At 38.0% G+C, this 18,550-nt stretch overlaps 3 protein-coding genes across 3 annotated transcripts; 2 read left to right on the top strand and 1 right to left on the bottom strand.

Moving 5' to 3' along the window:
• The first annotated feature begins 1,890 nt into the window (after positions 1-1,890).
• On the top strand, positions 1,891-3,211 carry LOC106428032 (3-oxoacyl-[acyl-carrier-protein] reductase FabG-like). Its single transcript, XM_013868773.2, has 2 exons — positions 1,891-1,908; positions 2,061-3,211. Exons 1-2 carry the CDS (start codon positions 1,891-1,893, stop codon positions 2,877-2,879), a joined length of 837 nt encoding a protein of 278 aa, XP_013724227.1. The 3' UTR covers positions 2,880-3,211.
• LOC106428030 (thaumatin-like protein 1) lies at positions 2,850-8,506 on the bottom strand. The gene has a single exon (XM_048763824.1). It carries the CDS (start codon positions 8,504-8,506, stop codon positions 7,739-7,741), a length of 768 nt encoding a protein of 255 aa, XP_048619781.1. The 3' UTR covers positions 2,850-7,738.
• A 234-nt stretch (positions 8,507-8,740) lies between these two features.
• On the top strand, positions 8,741-10,521 carry LOC125590335. The gene has a single exon (XM_048763823.1). The coding sequence runs from the start codon at positions 8,897-8,899 to the stop codon at positions 10,517-10,519; it is 1,623 nt and encodes a 540-aa protein (XP_048619780.1). The 5' UTR covers positions 8,741-8,896; the 3' UTR covers positions 10,520-10,521.
• The last annotated feature ends 8,029 nt before the right edge of the window (positions 10,522-18,550 follow it).

The following is an 18,550-nucleotide window of genomic DNA, read 5'->3' as shown; positions in this document are numbered from 1 at the left end:
TACTTGTTAGTCGTCTAGACCCTAAACATAACCCATAAACTAAACTAACTAACTAAACACTTCTTAAAATCAAATTAAACTTAAAAAGCGTTTACTATACATAGAAATAAACACATATGGGTAAAATTTTAATTCTTCAAAAAAGCATTTAAGCTTTCCAAAATCTAACCCTAAGAATACATACAATACTACAACATATGTTGTCAAACCCTAAGCCAAAGAATATCATGATTAACTACTTTCACTCATCTATGTTGAAAACTATTCAATTTTATTATATTTTAATTTATATCAGTTAAAACTGTTTATAATTAAATGATTTTAATTTTTCACTTGTCAAAATATTTTTTTAAAAATTTATAAATTATTTTTAAGATCAACTATACCAGAAGATTTCAATGGACGTCGTCTAGACGACGTAAAATATCTCAGAAGACTCAAAAGATTTTTCGGGGCTATATTTGTAAAAATGAGTTCTGTTTTTTTTTGTCACAAGGGGCTGACTGTAATTTCACAAGGTTGTTTTGCTTTTGATTCAAGTTTGGATATACTTTTGCAATCAAAATCAAGTTTTGAGTCATATTTGGTAAATTCCCCAAACAAAAAAACTAATCAAAATTCTGAATTAACTAAACCAAGAAAATTGAGTTTTTTTTTTTTGACCGAAAGCTTTCTTATATAAATTGCAGAAAAGAAAAAAAAAAGATTACAAGCCCACTGACTTGAGTTAACTGCAGCCCTACTAAAATATACTTGGAATGGGTTTTTTTTTATAGCAAAGACATTCTGTTTGATGCTAGTAGTCCTGCGTATTTTACCGGAATCCAAAGTAGAACCTATCTGAAACTCCCAAACCAAAACTGATCCAAAACTACACGGATAAATATATAGGTTCAAAATTCATCTATCCAAAAGACTTGAACATGATAAAAACCAATACGAGAAGACATGGATCTTAGAAGAACTGGTCCGAACCCAATATAAAAACCCAAATATCTAGGACTATGACTTCATGTGTGTTTCTTTGCTATGGTTTTATTTATAACTTAGTTGTAGTAAATTTCTATTTGTAAACTTCATTTTGGGATATTTCTAAGTAGTATGAAACTTTAAATGTCAAAATTTAGAGTTTAAAAATGCTCAGTTTCGAATGTATCTTATTTATTTTTGGTTATTTTATATATTTTTGAATAAAATTGATAGGTGTTGGATAAAACGAGAAAAAAGTGAACCGGATGTTACAAAAATGTTAGCTTATAAATATAAAATATTTCACACTGAACCGATCCAAAGCCGAATGAAAAGTTTATGGATATTTGTGTAATTTCAAACTTATTTACCCAAAAAAACTTGGACCTGATAAAAACTAACCTGATCTCAACCCAAAATTTTGAATGTCACATGACTAATTGCTACTATTTTTTCAGGTTAAATGCTTCTTTTTTGTTTGACCTGCAATTTAGCAAAAAAAAAATAAGAATTTAGGGGTATTATAATAATGTCAAATGAAACGTTTTTGTTTTACAGTAAACCAATTTTAAAATGTGAGAATATCGTGGAAAATGTACAAAATGTTCTAGAGCGTTGACAGCGCCCCACTGTAAACCCTAATTATTTTCGCTGGTTGCGGATGATTAGGGAACAAATATATAGTTTTTTGGAACAAATATTTGCACCCCTAAAACATGGATATAATAAGAAAAGTAGTAAAATAACCCAACCAGATAGCATGGTAAATTATACTAATCTGTGTCATACTTAGACTGGCACGTTAGGTTGTCGTTTTGGTCTAGAGATGAGACTTTCTTTATCAATATATAAGCTGTATTATGGACTTCTCCTTCTCCACCGATTAATACACGCACATCAATATACGTAGGAAGCAAGAAAATGAGTAATCTTCAAACTGTGAGACACTTCTTTTTTATTTAGCTTATTCAAAAAAGTTAAACGTAAAATTATTCTTGTGTTGTCTTTATCATCGAAATCTTCAGTCATGAGTTTCTCTCAAATTTATCGGAAATTACTTGATTATTATTACTATTTTATGGAATGAGCAGGTGAAAAAGCAACTGGAACCATGGTGTGAACTTAAAGACAAAGTGGTTCTTGTGACAGGAGCTTCCTCTGGTATAGGAAGAGAGATCTGTCTTGATCTAGCCAAAGCTGGCTGCAAGATTATAGCAGCAGCTCGTCGTGTCGACCGTCTCGAATCTCTTTGCTCTGAAATCAACAGAACCGGAGTCCAAGCCGTTGCCCTTGAGCTAGACGTGTCATCAAACGCAGCCACCATTCAAAAAGCGGTAAAAGAAGCTTGGGACATCTTTGGAAAGATCCATGCGTTGATCAACAATGCCGGAATCAGAGGCAATGTCAAGTCTTGTTTAGATCTGTCAGAAAACGAATGGGACAACGTCTTAACAACCAACTTAAAAGGAGCTTGGTTAGTAGCCAAATACGTCTGCGTTTTGATGCGTGACGCTAAAAGCGGTGGTGGCTCGGTGATAAACATTTCATCCATCGCAGGGTTTCACCGCAGTTTAGCTCCTGGTGCACTCGCGTATGCTTGTTCCAAAAGCGGTGTTGATACCATGACAAGAATGATGGCTATTGAGTTAGGTGCTTATAATATTAGAGTGAACTCGATCGCGCCGGGGCTTTTGAACTCAGACATCACAAAAGATCTTATGCAGAAAAAGTGGCTCAAGGTTGTGGCCGAGCGGATTCTACCGTTAAAGGTGAACCAGACCGTGGATCCGGGTCTCACTTCTCTCGTTCGCTATCTACTTCACGACTCTTCTCAGTATGTCTCCGGCAATATATACATTGTTGACTCTGGAACTACACTGCCTGGTCTGCCCATCTTTTCTTCTCTATGAAATCTTAACACCATGTTGTAATATAAATCTTGGGTGTTTCATGTGTGTAGTTTTCTTTTTGCTATAATAAGTACAAATGTACACTTATTATAGCAAAAAAACAAACAGAGAGATCAAGGTCATCTTTCATTACTATTCTAAAAAACTATATTTTTTTTATATATGGCATTTGGTACTTACAGAAGAAACAAGAACTTTGGTAGCACATGATCTAAATCCAGATTTACAACCAATCAATTGCTCCATTGCTCCTGCCCAAAAAAAAAAATTCTCCAGTGCTCTTGCCAGAAAAATTAATTAAATAAAACTTTACTTAAATCCAAAAAAATAAGCAAAAGACCACGAAACAAAAAAGAACTTGCATAATTAAAACTCAACCAAGGGCACTGGTGCGGACCATCCAGACCCGACCCATAAAATTCGGATCTGTTTCTTCACAACTTCCGAAAAATTAGTAAGAGTTGGTGTAACTGTAAACATTTGTGTTACTGTGCAACTTAATAAAATTTCAACTAAGTCGCACTTTTAATAACTATAAAACTTAGTAGAAGTTGAACTAATTTTGATTGTATCTTTTACATTGGCATTTATTTTTTTGAAACACATTGACAATATGTTCTTTTATTGTATCTTTTACATTGGCAATATGTTCTTTTATTGAAGTTAAAATAAATAAAGATAATTTTCTAGAGATAAAGTAGAGACATTACATTATGAAATGTATTTTACATAAACTTAGCAAAAGTAGATAAAAATTACATGTCAACACACAACTAATCTCCAATTGGCCAGTCACGAGCAGTCAAATGAATTTCATTGCAGAAGTCCCAATCTGCACATTGCCATAAACAACGATCGCATTTCCATCGTGTTCTTGATCCATATATGGAGACTACAAACACTGGTTCTATTATTGCGGAGCAACAGCAATCATATGAGACGTTGGGATCTATTCTTTCCAACATAGACATAAACATCTCAGGTTTACCGTAATCCCAATGGCTAGAGAGTGCACAACTAGTGATCATGTGATACATCCGATCAACATATTCACGAGTAAAATCATGATACTTGTGAACCAATCCTCTATGATCAACGCAAAATACTAAGTTCATCATATCATCTACATATTTGGCAAGCAAGCATCCTCTCTCACCTGCAAGATGAACTTTTCCCTTCCTTCATCAAGTAAATGGAGGATGAAGTATTCATACATACCTCGCAAGTAGATGGCCTCTGGATTACCCAGTTGGTAGCACTTAAGCATGAATGTTCTAACAGCATTGACCTGATCTAACCAATCATTCAAGAAAATGAGATCGACAGATTTGTAAAAGTAATCTTCTCTTCCAACTGCGTTAAACCCAGGGAAAGCAACTCTTACATAACCAAAGTCCCGGATACTGGTTGTTGCTACCTTGGATAGAATCTTGTGAAGCATGGAAGGAGGGAGAGAAGCCAAGTCGAAGTTCGCCATGGATAGATATTCGTTTAATCAAGTAAATTGAGAGATATTCGTTTTATGAAGTAAATGGAGTATTCCCATTTTATTTATTTGGAGAAGGTGATAATGATCATCTGACCCATCTACAAGTAGACTCCTCGAGAAGACACGAGTTCAGAAGACACGACTTGTCACTGCAACAGTCGCATACCTTGGATTTGAAACTTTTGGATTTGAAACTTTGTATAACTTGAATTGATTAAAAAAATATAACTTTGTATAAGTAAGTGAAATAATTGATTTAGATTGTCTAAATATATGAAACTAAGCAAAATTATAACAATTTAGATAGTCTAAATATATGAAACTATGTAAGTTTAAGAAATTTAGATATTTTATTGTTATATTTTGCAAGAAATGATAACAAAAAGCACTATCGTAGATAATAAATGAAAATTATAATATTTAGTAACTCTAATTCCTGTTATTTAATGATTTATTACCCCAATAACAAGTTGTAAGTCTTCCATTTTGACACGAGTTCAGAAGACACGACTTCTCTCTCACTCCAACAGTCGCCTATGTTACACTTGCAGTTAAACTCCACAACACTATGTACAATCATCATTACATTTGCATTTAAACTCCACAACACTAAACTGTGTACAATCATCATTACATTTGCATTTAAACTCCACCGCATTAAGTTAAATAGTCTCCTTCACTGCGGAGGGATAGTTAGATCCATCATTATATCTACATTTCACTGCAAAGAAAAGATTCATCATCTTTGATTCCCGATGTTCTATCTTTTCTTATGATTATACAGTTGTTGATTATCCAATTCCCTAATAAACAGACTATTCACATTGACCGATCCTCGATTAGTCCAGTCCAATTACAACTATGAATCTTGTAAATCAAAATCTCCTTAAATCGATCGTCTATGGTGAATTCTAAACATTGGCTTTAACGACAATTTAAGATACATACCCTGTGAAACGGAATCAATAGCTCAATGATGTGAGAATTGGTGATTTATGAGATGGTTTATGTGATAAGTTCAAAGAGATTAAGGAGTTTGAGTAAAAATAAGAAAGAGAGAGAGAGTATTGCAAATGAGAGAATATGAAGAAGGAATCTCTTATTCCATTGCTTGATTTGTTTATGGGAGCATCCCATATATAAAGATGTTACAAGTACATGAGATATAATAAACTAGACAAATAATAAACAAGGGGAGAAGAGGACAAGTCTGATCTTGTGCAGGCTGGTCCCGGACAGTGACATGTCCTAAACATCTCCATTGACTTGGAACCTTAACCAACCCATGTGAGCTGATCCTTCATGTGACATCTTCACACTCCAACGGCTCTCTCTCTTGTTTGTCCCACACAGCACAAGACATCTCCTTCTGATTATAGTAATTCAGTTTCCTTATCTTTGTCTTGTACTTCACCTAGGGGACAGACTTGGAACACAAGGCAACACAGCTCATGCTTCATTTGAACTCGCCTAATTCCCTCTTGTTTCTTATTGTTTCATTTCCATATCTTATTGCTTCATCTTCATACACTCTAGATCTTTATTGCTTCATATTCACAAATGATTCAGAATCCAAGCGACGAAACCGAGTTAGCTCAATGCGATGATAGCGAGGAAGAAGAGAACGCCCGAAGAACCCGAAGAAACCCGCGGGGGTGAGATGAGAGAGAGAAAACAACAGCTTCAATTACTCCCGATTTGGAAATGGAATAATGATTTTTGATTGGTCATCTGACGTCATTCAATCCCTATTCAATCGGTCAGGAAGAGAAAATGCACTTTCGATATTAACCATCAATATGGAGAGTATCAGAATAGATAAGAGTATGACAGAATAAATAAGAGTATGATAGAATGAATTTCGCCTCGTTAAGAGCATCTGAGCGTTTCACCCATTTACAACCCTACAAAATAATTTTAAAACAGCAGAGTTCTTTTTTTTTGTTCTAGTAGTCAGTACTAGTAATTTAAGTTATAAAAAAAGATATATATATATATATACACTATGCGTCCACATGGTCAGGACAAGACTGTGTTATATTATATAACTAACACGTCCACGGTCCACATGATCAGAACAAGGCTGTGCTGATCTGTTTGGTTACAGAGTAATGTAACGTTGAAGACTTTCTCTGAATCAGCATGGCCCTTCTCGAATTCTTCAACAGTTCTGTCTTAAGCAGATTTCAGATATCGCCCACAACATATATCGACCAACAATAAAGACATGTTTTACACTTTAGCTTACATCGAGAAAGTGTAGCATGATGAAGAAGTTAATGGCCTTGGCTCACGTCGATAGTGATAACTTCTGGTCTGAGCTTGATAAAGTCTTGCAAGGAAGATGAAGAGAAACATCGAAAGAAGTCATGATCTCTGCTTATACACTGGAGAAAACATGTTGTTTTATAAATTATGTCAATCCGCTCTTAATATTCCTCAGTGGTCCATATAAAACTTGTGTTATTGATATCACGCGACAGATTATTATAAAACTCTACTATTTTTGGAATGTAAAATATGTATGTTTCATAACTATTCTAAATCTATAGAATCGCAACAAACACAGTCACATTAAACTAAACTTTTATTTTTTGGTAAAAGAATAAAACTAAACTTGTTGATATATATCACCAAAGCTCACTCCCCACCCAAGAAACCGAAACAGCTAAAACGCTTAATATGAATGCAACTGAGAAGGTAGGTGACGCGGCCGGAGAAGCTGCGGCCGAAACGTTAACTGCCTCCGGTTTGGGACTCCCTGAACCAGGGCCGTCTCAAATTAATTTTAGACCTTGTTCCAAAAAAATATTAATCGTACATTTTATCAAGTAATTTTAAAATTTAATAATTTTGTCTGATTTTTTTTAATTATAAACTCTAAATTTAGCATTATATCTAAAATTTTAAAGTTTTTTACCATAATTTATCTATATATTTTAAAAAATTCTTAAACTTTTTAATTTTATATTTTGGGGTCCTGCTCGACCGCTCCACTTGCGTGTATTGTTAGACGGCCATGCCCTGAACTATAACAAACAACTAAATATTCAGTCAAAAAGAAAAGAACAAACAAACAATCAAGTACAGTAAAATAATATAATTTTAATAATTCAACTTTAGAAGTAATATTTATATTAAAAATATATGAACAGAACTCTTCTTTTTTAAAACGAACAACCGTTACAAAATCTACAAAGTATATTTAAAAGTTCAAAAAAATTGAATTTTTTTGAACCAAATGTAAAAGAAAACAATTATTTCATTTCTTAAATAACAAATTTTCTAAATTTTAACACATCTTATAAAATAATTTTCATTAACACATCTAATATATTAATTTCCTTATTTCCTAAAAATAATAAACAATTTACCTTGGAGGCGGACAGAAAGTGATGATGTAATCAGCACCGGAGCAAGTGAAGAGGCTTGTACCGTCGTCATAAGCATAACTATAAGCCGTAGGGCAAGCTTTCTTGAAGAAAGCAGAGTACTCACTCGGCTTACACTTGTCCGGCGTTCCAAACGCGCCGCTACAGCAATACTCTGGCGTTCCAAACGCTTCGCAAGCACTCTTGCACGCCACAGCCACTGCGTCAACCGTTACTTTCAGCTGAGCAGGACAAACGCCGTTGAGATCAGCCGCGCATCCCGTGGCGTTGCATTTACCGACTCCATTAGCTCCGCCGCGAGGAACGACCATCATGGGGACGTTGTAACCGTCCACAAGGCTGACGTCGAAGAAATCAAGATTGTCGGAGCCGTTGAGTGTGAATTCGGCTAGTGTGGCCGGAGGGTTGGCTCCGGCGCCGGAGCATTCTATTTGGGAAGAGCCGCAGTCGCCTGTGACGCAAGTAAACTTCCCGGTGGTGGCGTTTTGATTGCATAGCGTGCGACCCCATATGCGGCCGGACCAGGAGGCAGGTATGGAGATAACTCGTGACTCGGACGTGTTTAAAGAGAAACCGGTGGTGGATAAGGGAGCGGTTCCGGCGCCAGAGAGAAGTCCTGGCCAGACGGTGTAGTTGCATTGGTTAACGACCGTAAAAGTGGTGGAGGAAGCACCATTGATGAGAAATAGAATCACCACGAGAAAGGAAGAAACTTTAACCAAACCCATCTTTGAGAATTTAGACATTAGCTTTTCACTTGGTTTGTTGGTCGTTCCGGTAAAGTGTGATTTTGATATATAAAAGGTTATAAGAGTGAAGATGATGACCTGGTTATCCTCTCCGACGTAGACAACTCTGAGCTCATTGCTCGCTACCAACTCAACCTAGTGGGTAGACTCTTCAATAAAGAGCGACGAAGTGTTGAAGCTCTTATTGCCCTGCTGCCTAGACCTAGCATCTGGGATGTTGAAGGTAGAGCCAGAGGTGTGGACTTAGGGAACCATAGGTTTCAATTCGACTTTGATTCAGAAGCTGACCTTCAGAAGGTGTTAAGCAAACGCCCATGCCATTTCAACAAATGGTCTTTCGCTTTGGAACGCTGGAGTCCCCACATAGGTGATTCATTCCCTAACAAGATGACCTTCTGGGTTAGTGTCACTGGCATCCCGACACACTTTTGGCTTGATCCAATCTTCAGAGCTCTTGGGAAGAGACTCGGGCTTGTAGGGAATGTGGAAGCAAAGGCAGCAAAATTTGAGTTAGAGCTGGATGCAGAGCTTCCGCTGAAATTCAATCTCCGCGCCCAACTACCCTCGGGTGAAATCGTCCCTGTATCTCTGGAATACTCAAACCTCCATCGCTGGTGCCACCACTGCCGTCTCATATCTCATGAAATTGATACTTGCCCCCAACTACCTGATGACCAAAAAGAACAGTTCATAAAGGAGAAAGAGTTATCGAGAGACCAAGGTCCATATCCTAGAAAGGAGGTCAATAGGAATGGAGAGAACTCAAGGAGGGCAACTGCACCTGACTCAAAGGCTCCTGTGATGCAGGAAAGGAGGCCAGTAGATTACTCTCAAAGAGACAACAGGGACAGCGTTTGGAAACGCATTGACTCCCGTTATGTTCCTAGAGAGGATCACCGCCGAGACCACCGCCATGTTCCTCGTGACCTAGAAAAGCAGCCACACCAAAAAGAAACATACAACAAGAGAAGATATGAGGAATCTTTTGCCTCAAGTAGACAAAGAGAGGAAGTAAGGAAAACAACCAGTAAGCAGTTACCTTCAAAGAAAAGCTCTGAGGAAGAGCATCTCCCTTCTGCCTCTCATGCGCAACAACCTATTGACCCCAGTGCTCTGCTCAAACCTGCGACTGAGAAACCTCAACGAGAGAGCATCAGAACCTCCTCCCCAGAACATGTAAGGGAAAGGCCATTCAAGCTCAACCTGCGAAAGAGATCTTCAGATAATCAAAAACTGAAAGGGCAAGTGCCTGACTTGGATAACGCATCTGACGAAGGAAGTTCTGCAAAAAAATGTTTAACCTTCAACGAAGAGAAGCCTCCTCCTCTAAACAATCCACAAGACTCACCACCGCTAATCCCCCCTGTAAAAGAAAAGGAAAAGAGCTGGTATGAGCAGACTCTAGAAGAAGAAGATGATGATGAGATTTTGAATCAAGAGATAGTAAACAAACCTGACACGCCTGTGGAGAAGACAATGGAAAAAGTGGAGGACCCAGATGCAGAAAAGATCTTAGAGGATGAAGATTGGATGGCTAATGAAATTAACTATGATGATGATGATCTAATGGATGAAGATGACTTGTTAATCGAAGATATGGAACAGGAGGAAGCGGCAATCGGTTCTGCCAAAACTTCTAAGCAATTGACGACATTTGTTCCCTCTGTTTTGGAGAAAAACAACAAACTGTTGGCGGAGCCAAGCCCCCAGGCTCGATCTGACCATCGTTCAGACTCTCACCCTGCTCAGACGCCATCATCCAGCTCGCGACCATCTCCGGCGAAGAAGAAAAGAGGATCTCCAAGTCCTCTCCCCACTGGCGTCTCTCTCAGACAGAGGAATCTCTTAGTGGGCCGGGTGTCAAAGACAAAAGCTTCAAAGAATGGGCCAAAACTCTCTCCAGCCCATAACCAAGTTCCAAGTGAAACTGGAAATTCAGAAATGTTTTCGAAGAACAGCAAGAAATCATCTAAGGTGGGAAGCAACAAACCACCAAAAATCCCAGGATGAACACAATTGCATGGAATTGTCAAGGGGCGGGAGCCGACTTGACCAAGGAACATCTACATGAGTTGTTCCATTGCTTTTTACCTAGATTTTTATTTCTTTCGGAGACTAAGAACAATCGGAGTTTTTTGCAAAATGTGCAAGTTTCTTTTGGATATGATCATGTTTGTACTGTAGACCCTGTTGGTAGAAGTGGCGGACTTGCACTCTTTTATATGGATGATCCCTCGGTTACTATCTTATATACGGATGCGCATATGATTGATATTGAAACTAGACTTGAAGGACACACGATTTTTATGACCTTCGTGTATGGAGACCCTGTCGTTCGATATCGAGACCTTGTTTGGGAAAGATTGTCACGCATGAGTACCAACCGTGGGGGGGCGTGGTTTATGATTGGAGATTTCAATGAGATTACTGGAAATCATGAGAAGAGGGGAGGAAGGCGTCGTTTAGAGAGTTCTTTTCTCCCTTTCCGTATCATGTTGGAAAATTGTGGAATGCTCGACTTCCCATATAAAGGAAATTCATTCTCGTGGGTGGGAAAAAGACGATCCGGTAAAGTTAAATGCAAACTGGATAGAGCAGTTGCAAATGAAGAATGGCACGCCCTTTTTCCCCATTCCATTGTAGAATTTTTACAACTGTGGGGCTCGGACCATAGGCCAGTCGTAGCACGTATTCAATCGAATGTTCGGCGGACAAAGAAGAGCTTCAGATTTGACAAAAGATGGATAGGAAAACCGGGTTTCAAAGAAGCTGTAACCTCGGGATGGGGACAATTTGATGCAATTCCAGTTCGAAATTTTCATCAAAAAGTTATCTCATGTCGAAATAAAATCAGTTCTTGGAAGAAGCAAAATCCAATGAACTCTGCTATACTTATTAAAAAGTTAAAACAGAAGATAGATTTGGCACAAGATGATGAAAACTCTACGACTGAAGAATTAGAAGATTTGAGGAGACAATTAATCTTGGCCTTTCGAGAAGAAAACATGTTTTGGGAACAAAAAAGTCGAGACCAGTGGCAAAGAGATGGGGACAGAAATACAAAATTTCATCATGCCACCACAAAACAACGAAGAGCCCAAAACAGGATCATCAGTATTAAAGATAAAAATGGGAGGCTGGTAGAGAGTGAAATCGAGGTGGAGAACGTGGCTGTTCAATACTTTCGAGACCTCTTCTCTACCTCTTCGCCGACAGAGCTAGACACGTCGCTTCGATTCATTTCTGGAAAGGTGTCCCATGATGATAATATTTTACTTTTGGAGAAACCTTCGGAACAGGAAATTAGGAGAGCTCTCTTCGACATCAACCCAGATAAAGCTCCCGGACCAGATGGCATGACTAGTAAACTGTTTCAAAAATTCTGGCGCGAGATGCGTCAAGACATTATTAGACTTGTGCAAGACTTCTTTGCGACGGGCAGTTTCGACCCACTATTAAACCAGACAAATATTTGTCTCATTCCTAAAAAGAAGAAACCTCGAGACATGACTGAGTTCAGACCTATTAGTCTTTGTAATGTTACCTACAAGATTATATCTAAGCTACTTTGCAAGAGATTTAAGAGAGTAATCCCGCACCTGATCTCAGAGACGCAATCGGCTTTTGTATCGAAACGTTTGATCACTGATAATATCTTGATAGCACAAGAAAATTTTCACGCCCTACGGACGAACCAAAGATGTAGAGAGGACTTTATGGCTATCAAAACGGATATGAGCAAAGCTTATGACAGAGTGGAATGAAACTTCCTTGCAGCCTTGATGTTAAAGATGGGTTTTGATGAAAGACTGGTTGACCTCATTATGTGTTGTGTCACGTCGGTCACATACCAAATTTTGGTTAATGGGCAACCAAGAGGGCGAATATTACCTAGGAGAGGGTTGAGACAAGGAGATCCTCTCTCTCCCTTTTTGTTCATCATGTGTACGGAGGCCTTGATCTCACTTTTAAACGGAGCTGAAGCAGAAAAAAAGATTGAAGGCCTTCGGGTTGCTAGGGCGAGCCCAAGGATCTCCCATCTTCTATTTGCAGATGACAGTTTTTTCTTCTGTAAGGCGGAAGTAAGCCAATGCAAGGAGATCATAGACATCTTAGACATATATGGGAAGGCATCAGGACAGCGACTAAATGCAACAAAATCCTCGGTCTTTTTTGGGAATAAAGTACATTTGTCTCTGAAGCAAGACATAAAAAAAGCTCCTGGATTTTTTTTGGAAGGAGGCATGGGGATGTATCTTGGGCTACCCGAGCAAATATGTGGTTCGAAGATGAAAGTTTTCTCTTTTGTACAAGATCGATAAAATGGGCGAGTTAACAATTGGTCATCTAGACTCCTATCCAAAGGGGGGAAAGAGGTCCAGATTAAAATCAGTACCAACCTATGTGATGTCGAGTTACTTGCTTCCACAAGGTATTACTGATAAACTAAGGAGCACAACTTCAAATTTTTGGTGGAGCTCAAAACAAAACAATAGAGGTTTACATTGGATAGCATGGGACGAGATTTGTACTCCCAAAGACTCCGGGGGATTAGGTTTTCGTGATCTTCATGACTTCAATATAGCGCTTCTTGCTAAACAATTATGGAGATTAATTCATTACCCAAATTCTTTATTGGCACGAGTTTTAAAAGGAAGATACTACAACAGCACCTCTCCTTTGGAAGATCGACGAGCATACTCACCATCATATGGATGGCGTAGTATCATGGCAGCAAAACCTCTACTCATTTCCGGATTACGGAAAACTATTGGTACGGGTCGAGATACAAGGGTCTGGAGTGAGGCATGGATTCCGGACTCAATGGCTAGACCACCCAGACCTGCTTGCCATATCGTTTACAGACTACCTCAACTTCTTGTTCAGTCCTTTATTAGGACTGATACCAAGGAGTGGGATATACAACTCTTACGAAATTTTTTTCACCCGGAGGATATTCCGCTGATACTGGGGCTAAAACTATCACACACTTCGGCCCCGGATGGATATGTTTGGCATCATACAAAAACAGGAATCTACTCAGTTAAAACCGGTTACGACCTTCTCCAAGCAACCAAGCAGAGCCTCACACATGAAGGGGCCATAGAACCGAGTATTACGAGCCTTCAGAGCCATGTATGGAAGCTAAAGACCCCGACCAAGATGAAACATTTCCTGTGGCAAGCAATATCGGGATGTGTGGCGACGGCAGAAAGGCTAGCGTATAGACACCTGGGCACCAATAGGAGTTGTCCTAGATGTGCTGACCCAGTGGAGTCGATTAATCATATTCTTTTTGAATGCCCTCCTGCCCTTCAGGTTTGGGCTTTATCGGACTATCCGTCCCTTCCGGGTTACTTCCCGAGTACATCTATATATCAAAATATGAACTTCCTGTTTTGGAAGAGAAAAGAGGTGGCTCCACTGAGACCACAATTCGATACCTTTCCATGGATCTGTTGGTACATTTGGAAGGCGAAGAACGACAAACTCTTTAATGGGAAAGTCGTTTCCCCGATGGATACTATCCAACACGCGTCTCTTGAGGCGGAATGTTGGAGGAAGGCTAATGAAAAGGAGGAAGTAATTGAGGATCATGACGACTCCTCTACTATAGAGAGAGAGATAGTGCCCCCTTGGATACCCCGAATCCCTACCTGTCAAATTGATGCATCATGGGTCAACAATGGCAGCGTTAGTGGCTTAGGGTGGAGTCTTAAGGATCAGTTGGGCTCGGAACACTTTGGATTACGGGCGTGTAATAGAAGCCTCTCAGCTTTGCATGTTGAGATGGAAGGTTTACTTTGGGCTATCTCATGTATGAGAACCATGAGGATGCCTTCGATACGGTTCGAGACGGACTGTTCGGACCTAGTGGACATGACTACGAACCCAAAATAGAAGCCTCTCAGCTTTGCATGCTGAGATGGAAGGTTTACTTTGGGCTATCTCATGTATGAGAACCATGAGGATGCCTTCGATACGGTTCGAGACGGACTGTTCGGACCTAGTGGACATGACTACGAACCCGGTGGAGTGGCCAACCTTTGCGATAGAGATCGAGATGTTCCGGAGATTGCAGGAAGGCTTCGAAGATGTGAGTCTGTCTCATATTCCTCGGAGTAGGAATGGTCGAGCGGACACGTTAGCGAAAGAAGCAAGAACTAGAGGATATATCTTTTCCCATATAGATCAGACCCGGACAGACGGAGATGCTCCTCGGAGAATCGGCTCGTCTGCCACCACTTGATCTAGTTCACATGGGTAGCCGACAAAAAAAAAAAAAAGAAAAAAAAAAAGAAGGTTATAAGAGTGGTTGATAAGTGGGGATTAGTGCAATGGAAACTTCCATACAAATCTATTATCTGATCCCCCTATGCATATGAGTCGGCCATTCCAGAGGTCAAAACCCCCTCCCCCCCCATATATGATACATGTTCATTGATCTTTTCATTTATTTCAACGTCCACATTACAAAACTTGTAAAATAGAAAATATACGAACTAAGTTATTGCATTGATTTTTGCCTATAATTCGTTTGACATTTTAATTTATGTGCTATTTTCAATTATTAAAATTTAATGTATCCAAATTCGAAAACTCTTTTCTTTTGTTTGTTAAGGAAAGAGACAAACAAAAGTTAAACGTTGGATAGGAATTTGTAGGATCGTTTATAGAAGTTACATAAGGTATTGGGTTGGGTCAACAACAACAACATTGGACGATTGTCTTTCGGAGGTTTTTGTTTACAACAAAAGGTTTTTCTGTTAAAAACCAAATGATGATCGACCATGGACCAGCCCGTACTGCAGGCCCAATCTGGGACATGATAAAGACAACCAGAGACTATGTGTTTATCTAGTATATATTCTATGTATATCTGTAACATAGTGTTTATCCTTATCCTTATCCTTATCTTGTTAGGATAAACATGACCTTATGACGGTCTAATACCTTATATATATATGGACCTTCTGGTCGACAGTAATAATAACAGAAGTATTTCTCCAACACTTCATTTACAACACGTTATCAGCACGATGTTGCTCTCATAAACCCTAACCCTAAAAACCAGAAATAAATCCGAGCAGTAAAAACCATAATTCCCGACGAACTTCAAACAGCTCTATCCCTCAACTCCAGTGGATCCAGATGACGAGTCAGATACCAAATTAAAGCTCTTGACGAGACAAAGCCAACGCCGCTAACCCCGCATCAATCGGAGTTCGGACGCGCCCTCGCGCTCAGCTACAATACAGGCGGAAAATTTGTTCCAGAAACCAAAATCTCTCTCAACCATATACCAGTCTCCTATTCCAACAAGCAGCAACAAAAACAATAATTCCGAGCAATCCATCAGCTAACCAGGAAGATCTCTAACTGATAGACCGATCAACCCATCAAAAGTTTTCAGGTATCATCGAAAACTCATCTAAAACCCATAAAGTATTAAATACCCCCATCCGCAGCCATGTAGCTATATTTAGCAACATGTCTCTGCAAATAAAATAAAACCAGAAACCATAAACTCTTTAAAATCTCGAACCTGAACTTGTTTTGAACATGTTCTTAATCTGAAACTGATTTTAAAATTGTTTAAAACTTTTCCTGATGATAGTTTCACATTAGAACTGTTTAGGATTGAAAGTTAAACAATTTTTTTTTAAATCTGACTGCTATATGTTGAAAGAAACCGACTGTTACTTGCTTAAACTTATCATTATTGTCCTGTTTAATGTTCTTATCTGATCTGAATCAACTAGAACTGTTACGGACTGCATGTTACATAATTGTTTTTTGAAAATCTGATCATGGCTTCATAAATTAATCCGAGGTTTTACCTCCTGTTCTTGTCTGAGAAATTTTTTTTCCTGATGATTGATAACGACTAGAACTTGATTAGGATTGAAAAAAATATTTTTTTAATATTTAAAATCGAAATATCAGAGATATATCTGAGAAAATATATTTATTTTTAAATCGAAAAGTATATAATAAATTGCTTGAATAAATCAAATATTCCTGATTTATTTTTTTAATTCACAATAAATTCTGATTTGATTATTTTTCGAAAAAAAAAAATAATAATAATAATAATAATAAATATATGGTATATTTTTCGAAAACCCTAACCTGATTTCATGATTGAATTGGTTTGCTTGATTGCATATTGTTTGCATACTAATATTGCATACTGAACATGAAATCTCGACTGTTAGGGATATAGATCATTCATAGTTTTCAAGAAATCTGATCTGAACTGAAAAAAAAAATCATTATACTAAATGATCCGATCCAATGGGATGAAGAAAATATGGAACATTTTCCTGATCATCTAAGATAGAATCCCTAAAGGCCTTGAAACCTTGTGTTTGAAATAAGAGGACCTTAAATCTGAAAAATACATTGATCCACACCTTAAACCGTATGGTTTTAAGAAAATGCATCATTTAGAAATTTTTTTTCTTTTGGTCCGTGTGTGGCATTGATATGAAGCATGAAAAATTTCAAAAAGATTACTTGATTAAGACCTGTTTTGAATAATGATTTCAGATGTCGAGTTTCATACCCTCAGATTACAAAGCCCTTGATCTCTCTGGAGATAATTATCTTGATTGGGCTATAAACACTTCAGCCGTCTTGAAGTCTAGAGGACTTGGGAAGTGCATCAAGTATGGCAATGACACCCTTGCGTGTGAAAGACACAGAGCCATAATGATTATGCGACACCATCTCTGTGAGGACCTAAGAGACGAGTTTGGATATGTTAATGATCCTCATAATCTCTGGTCATTTTTGAATTCTAGATTCTGTGAGCCATTGTTGCACGAATCCAAGAAAAAATGGGAAGCTCTAAGGTTCCAGGATTATGAATCCGTGGACAATTATCACTCTGATCTTATGAGAATCACCTATAGTCTTAGACTATGTGGTGAATTGGTAACAAACGAGGATTTGTTAAACAAAACTCGTGACACATTCCATTCAGAGGAAGTGTTGTTATCACATCAGGCCAAAGGTTTCACCACCTATTATGACATGTTCTCATATTTATTAGACATTGAGCAAAAGAAGCAGAAAAGGATGGATAACATCAGACGGTTTAATGACATCATGGAGATATATTATGAAGTACTAGACAGTGAGATGAAAATCCCTGAAGCTAATAAAGCCACATTTGATAAGAAGAGATCTGAGGAGGATTCCGAGTGGACACTCATGGACCATGAGGTCGGATTATACATTGAATAATTTTCCGACATTCTGATTTTATGTTTTCATATCTGATTTGATTTATTTGTTATTCATTTATGTTATTGAAATAATAAAAACGATTTTGTTTTTATATATTATCTTGCTTGGTCTTGCTTGATGATTCTTGATTAAATAACAAATAAAACCTTAATAAAAGGATAATCAGTCCACTGATAGTTGATTTCATGCATGGTTTAACTTTACCTTGATTGTATAGGTTTAACTTTACCTTCCTGCAATCACATAAAATCAATTGTTGGGTGTAGACTAATGAGTCAGTTCACTGATAGATTGATTTCTCGCATAGATTTAACTTCATCTTGATTGTATAGGTTCAACTTTACCTTCCTACAATCACTTGAAATCAATTAATTGGTACTGACAATGGCAAAAGACACGACATTATTCAGACCCATTGAGTTATAAAGAAAAAAAAATTCAATGTTTTCTACATTGAACCAGTGAGCAAAGAAAATACGATTCCTTTCAGATTTTTGAAAAATCGCCTAAAAGCATTATGAATGCCTATACCCATATTTTCTACTGATTTATTCTATGCTAAGGATCAGTATGAAAGAGGCATAAAGCCATGGTAACCAGTATGGTTCACCACGAAATAAACACTTATGGCATGACCAGATTAGCCATCTTGATCCAAAACATGATGAAAAATTAATTAAGGCACAAAAGTGATCCCATAAAATCTCACAATGTGTTATAAGTACACAAAAGGGAAAATCACTAAAATAATTAAGGCTCCACTGTCCTAAGCACTACGAAATTATG

Source organism: Brassica napus, chromosome C7, assembly GCF_020379485.1.
Source record: "Brassica napus cultivar Da-Ae chromosome C7, Da-Ae, whole genome shotgun sequence".
NCBI lineage: Eukaryota > Viridiplantae > Streptophyta > Magnoliopsida > Brassicales > Brassicaceae > Brassica > Brassica napus.
Note: the sequence above shows the minus strand (reverse complement) of the source record. Positions and strands in the feature narration are given on the sequence as shown.

What these genes read in the sequence shown, in the direction of transcription:
- LOC125590335 (XM_048763823.1), top strand. Translation starts at nt 8,897, where the DNA reads ATGACCTTCTGGGTTAGTGTCACTGGCATCCCGACACACTTTTGGCTT.
- LOC106428030 (XM_048763824.1), bottom strand. Translation starts at nt 8,506, where the DNA reads ATGTCTAAATTCTCAAAGATGGGTTTGGTTAAAGTTTCTTCCTTTCTC.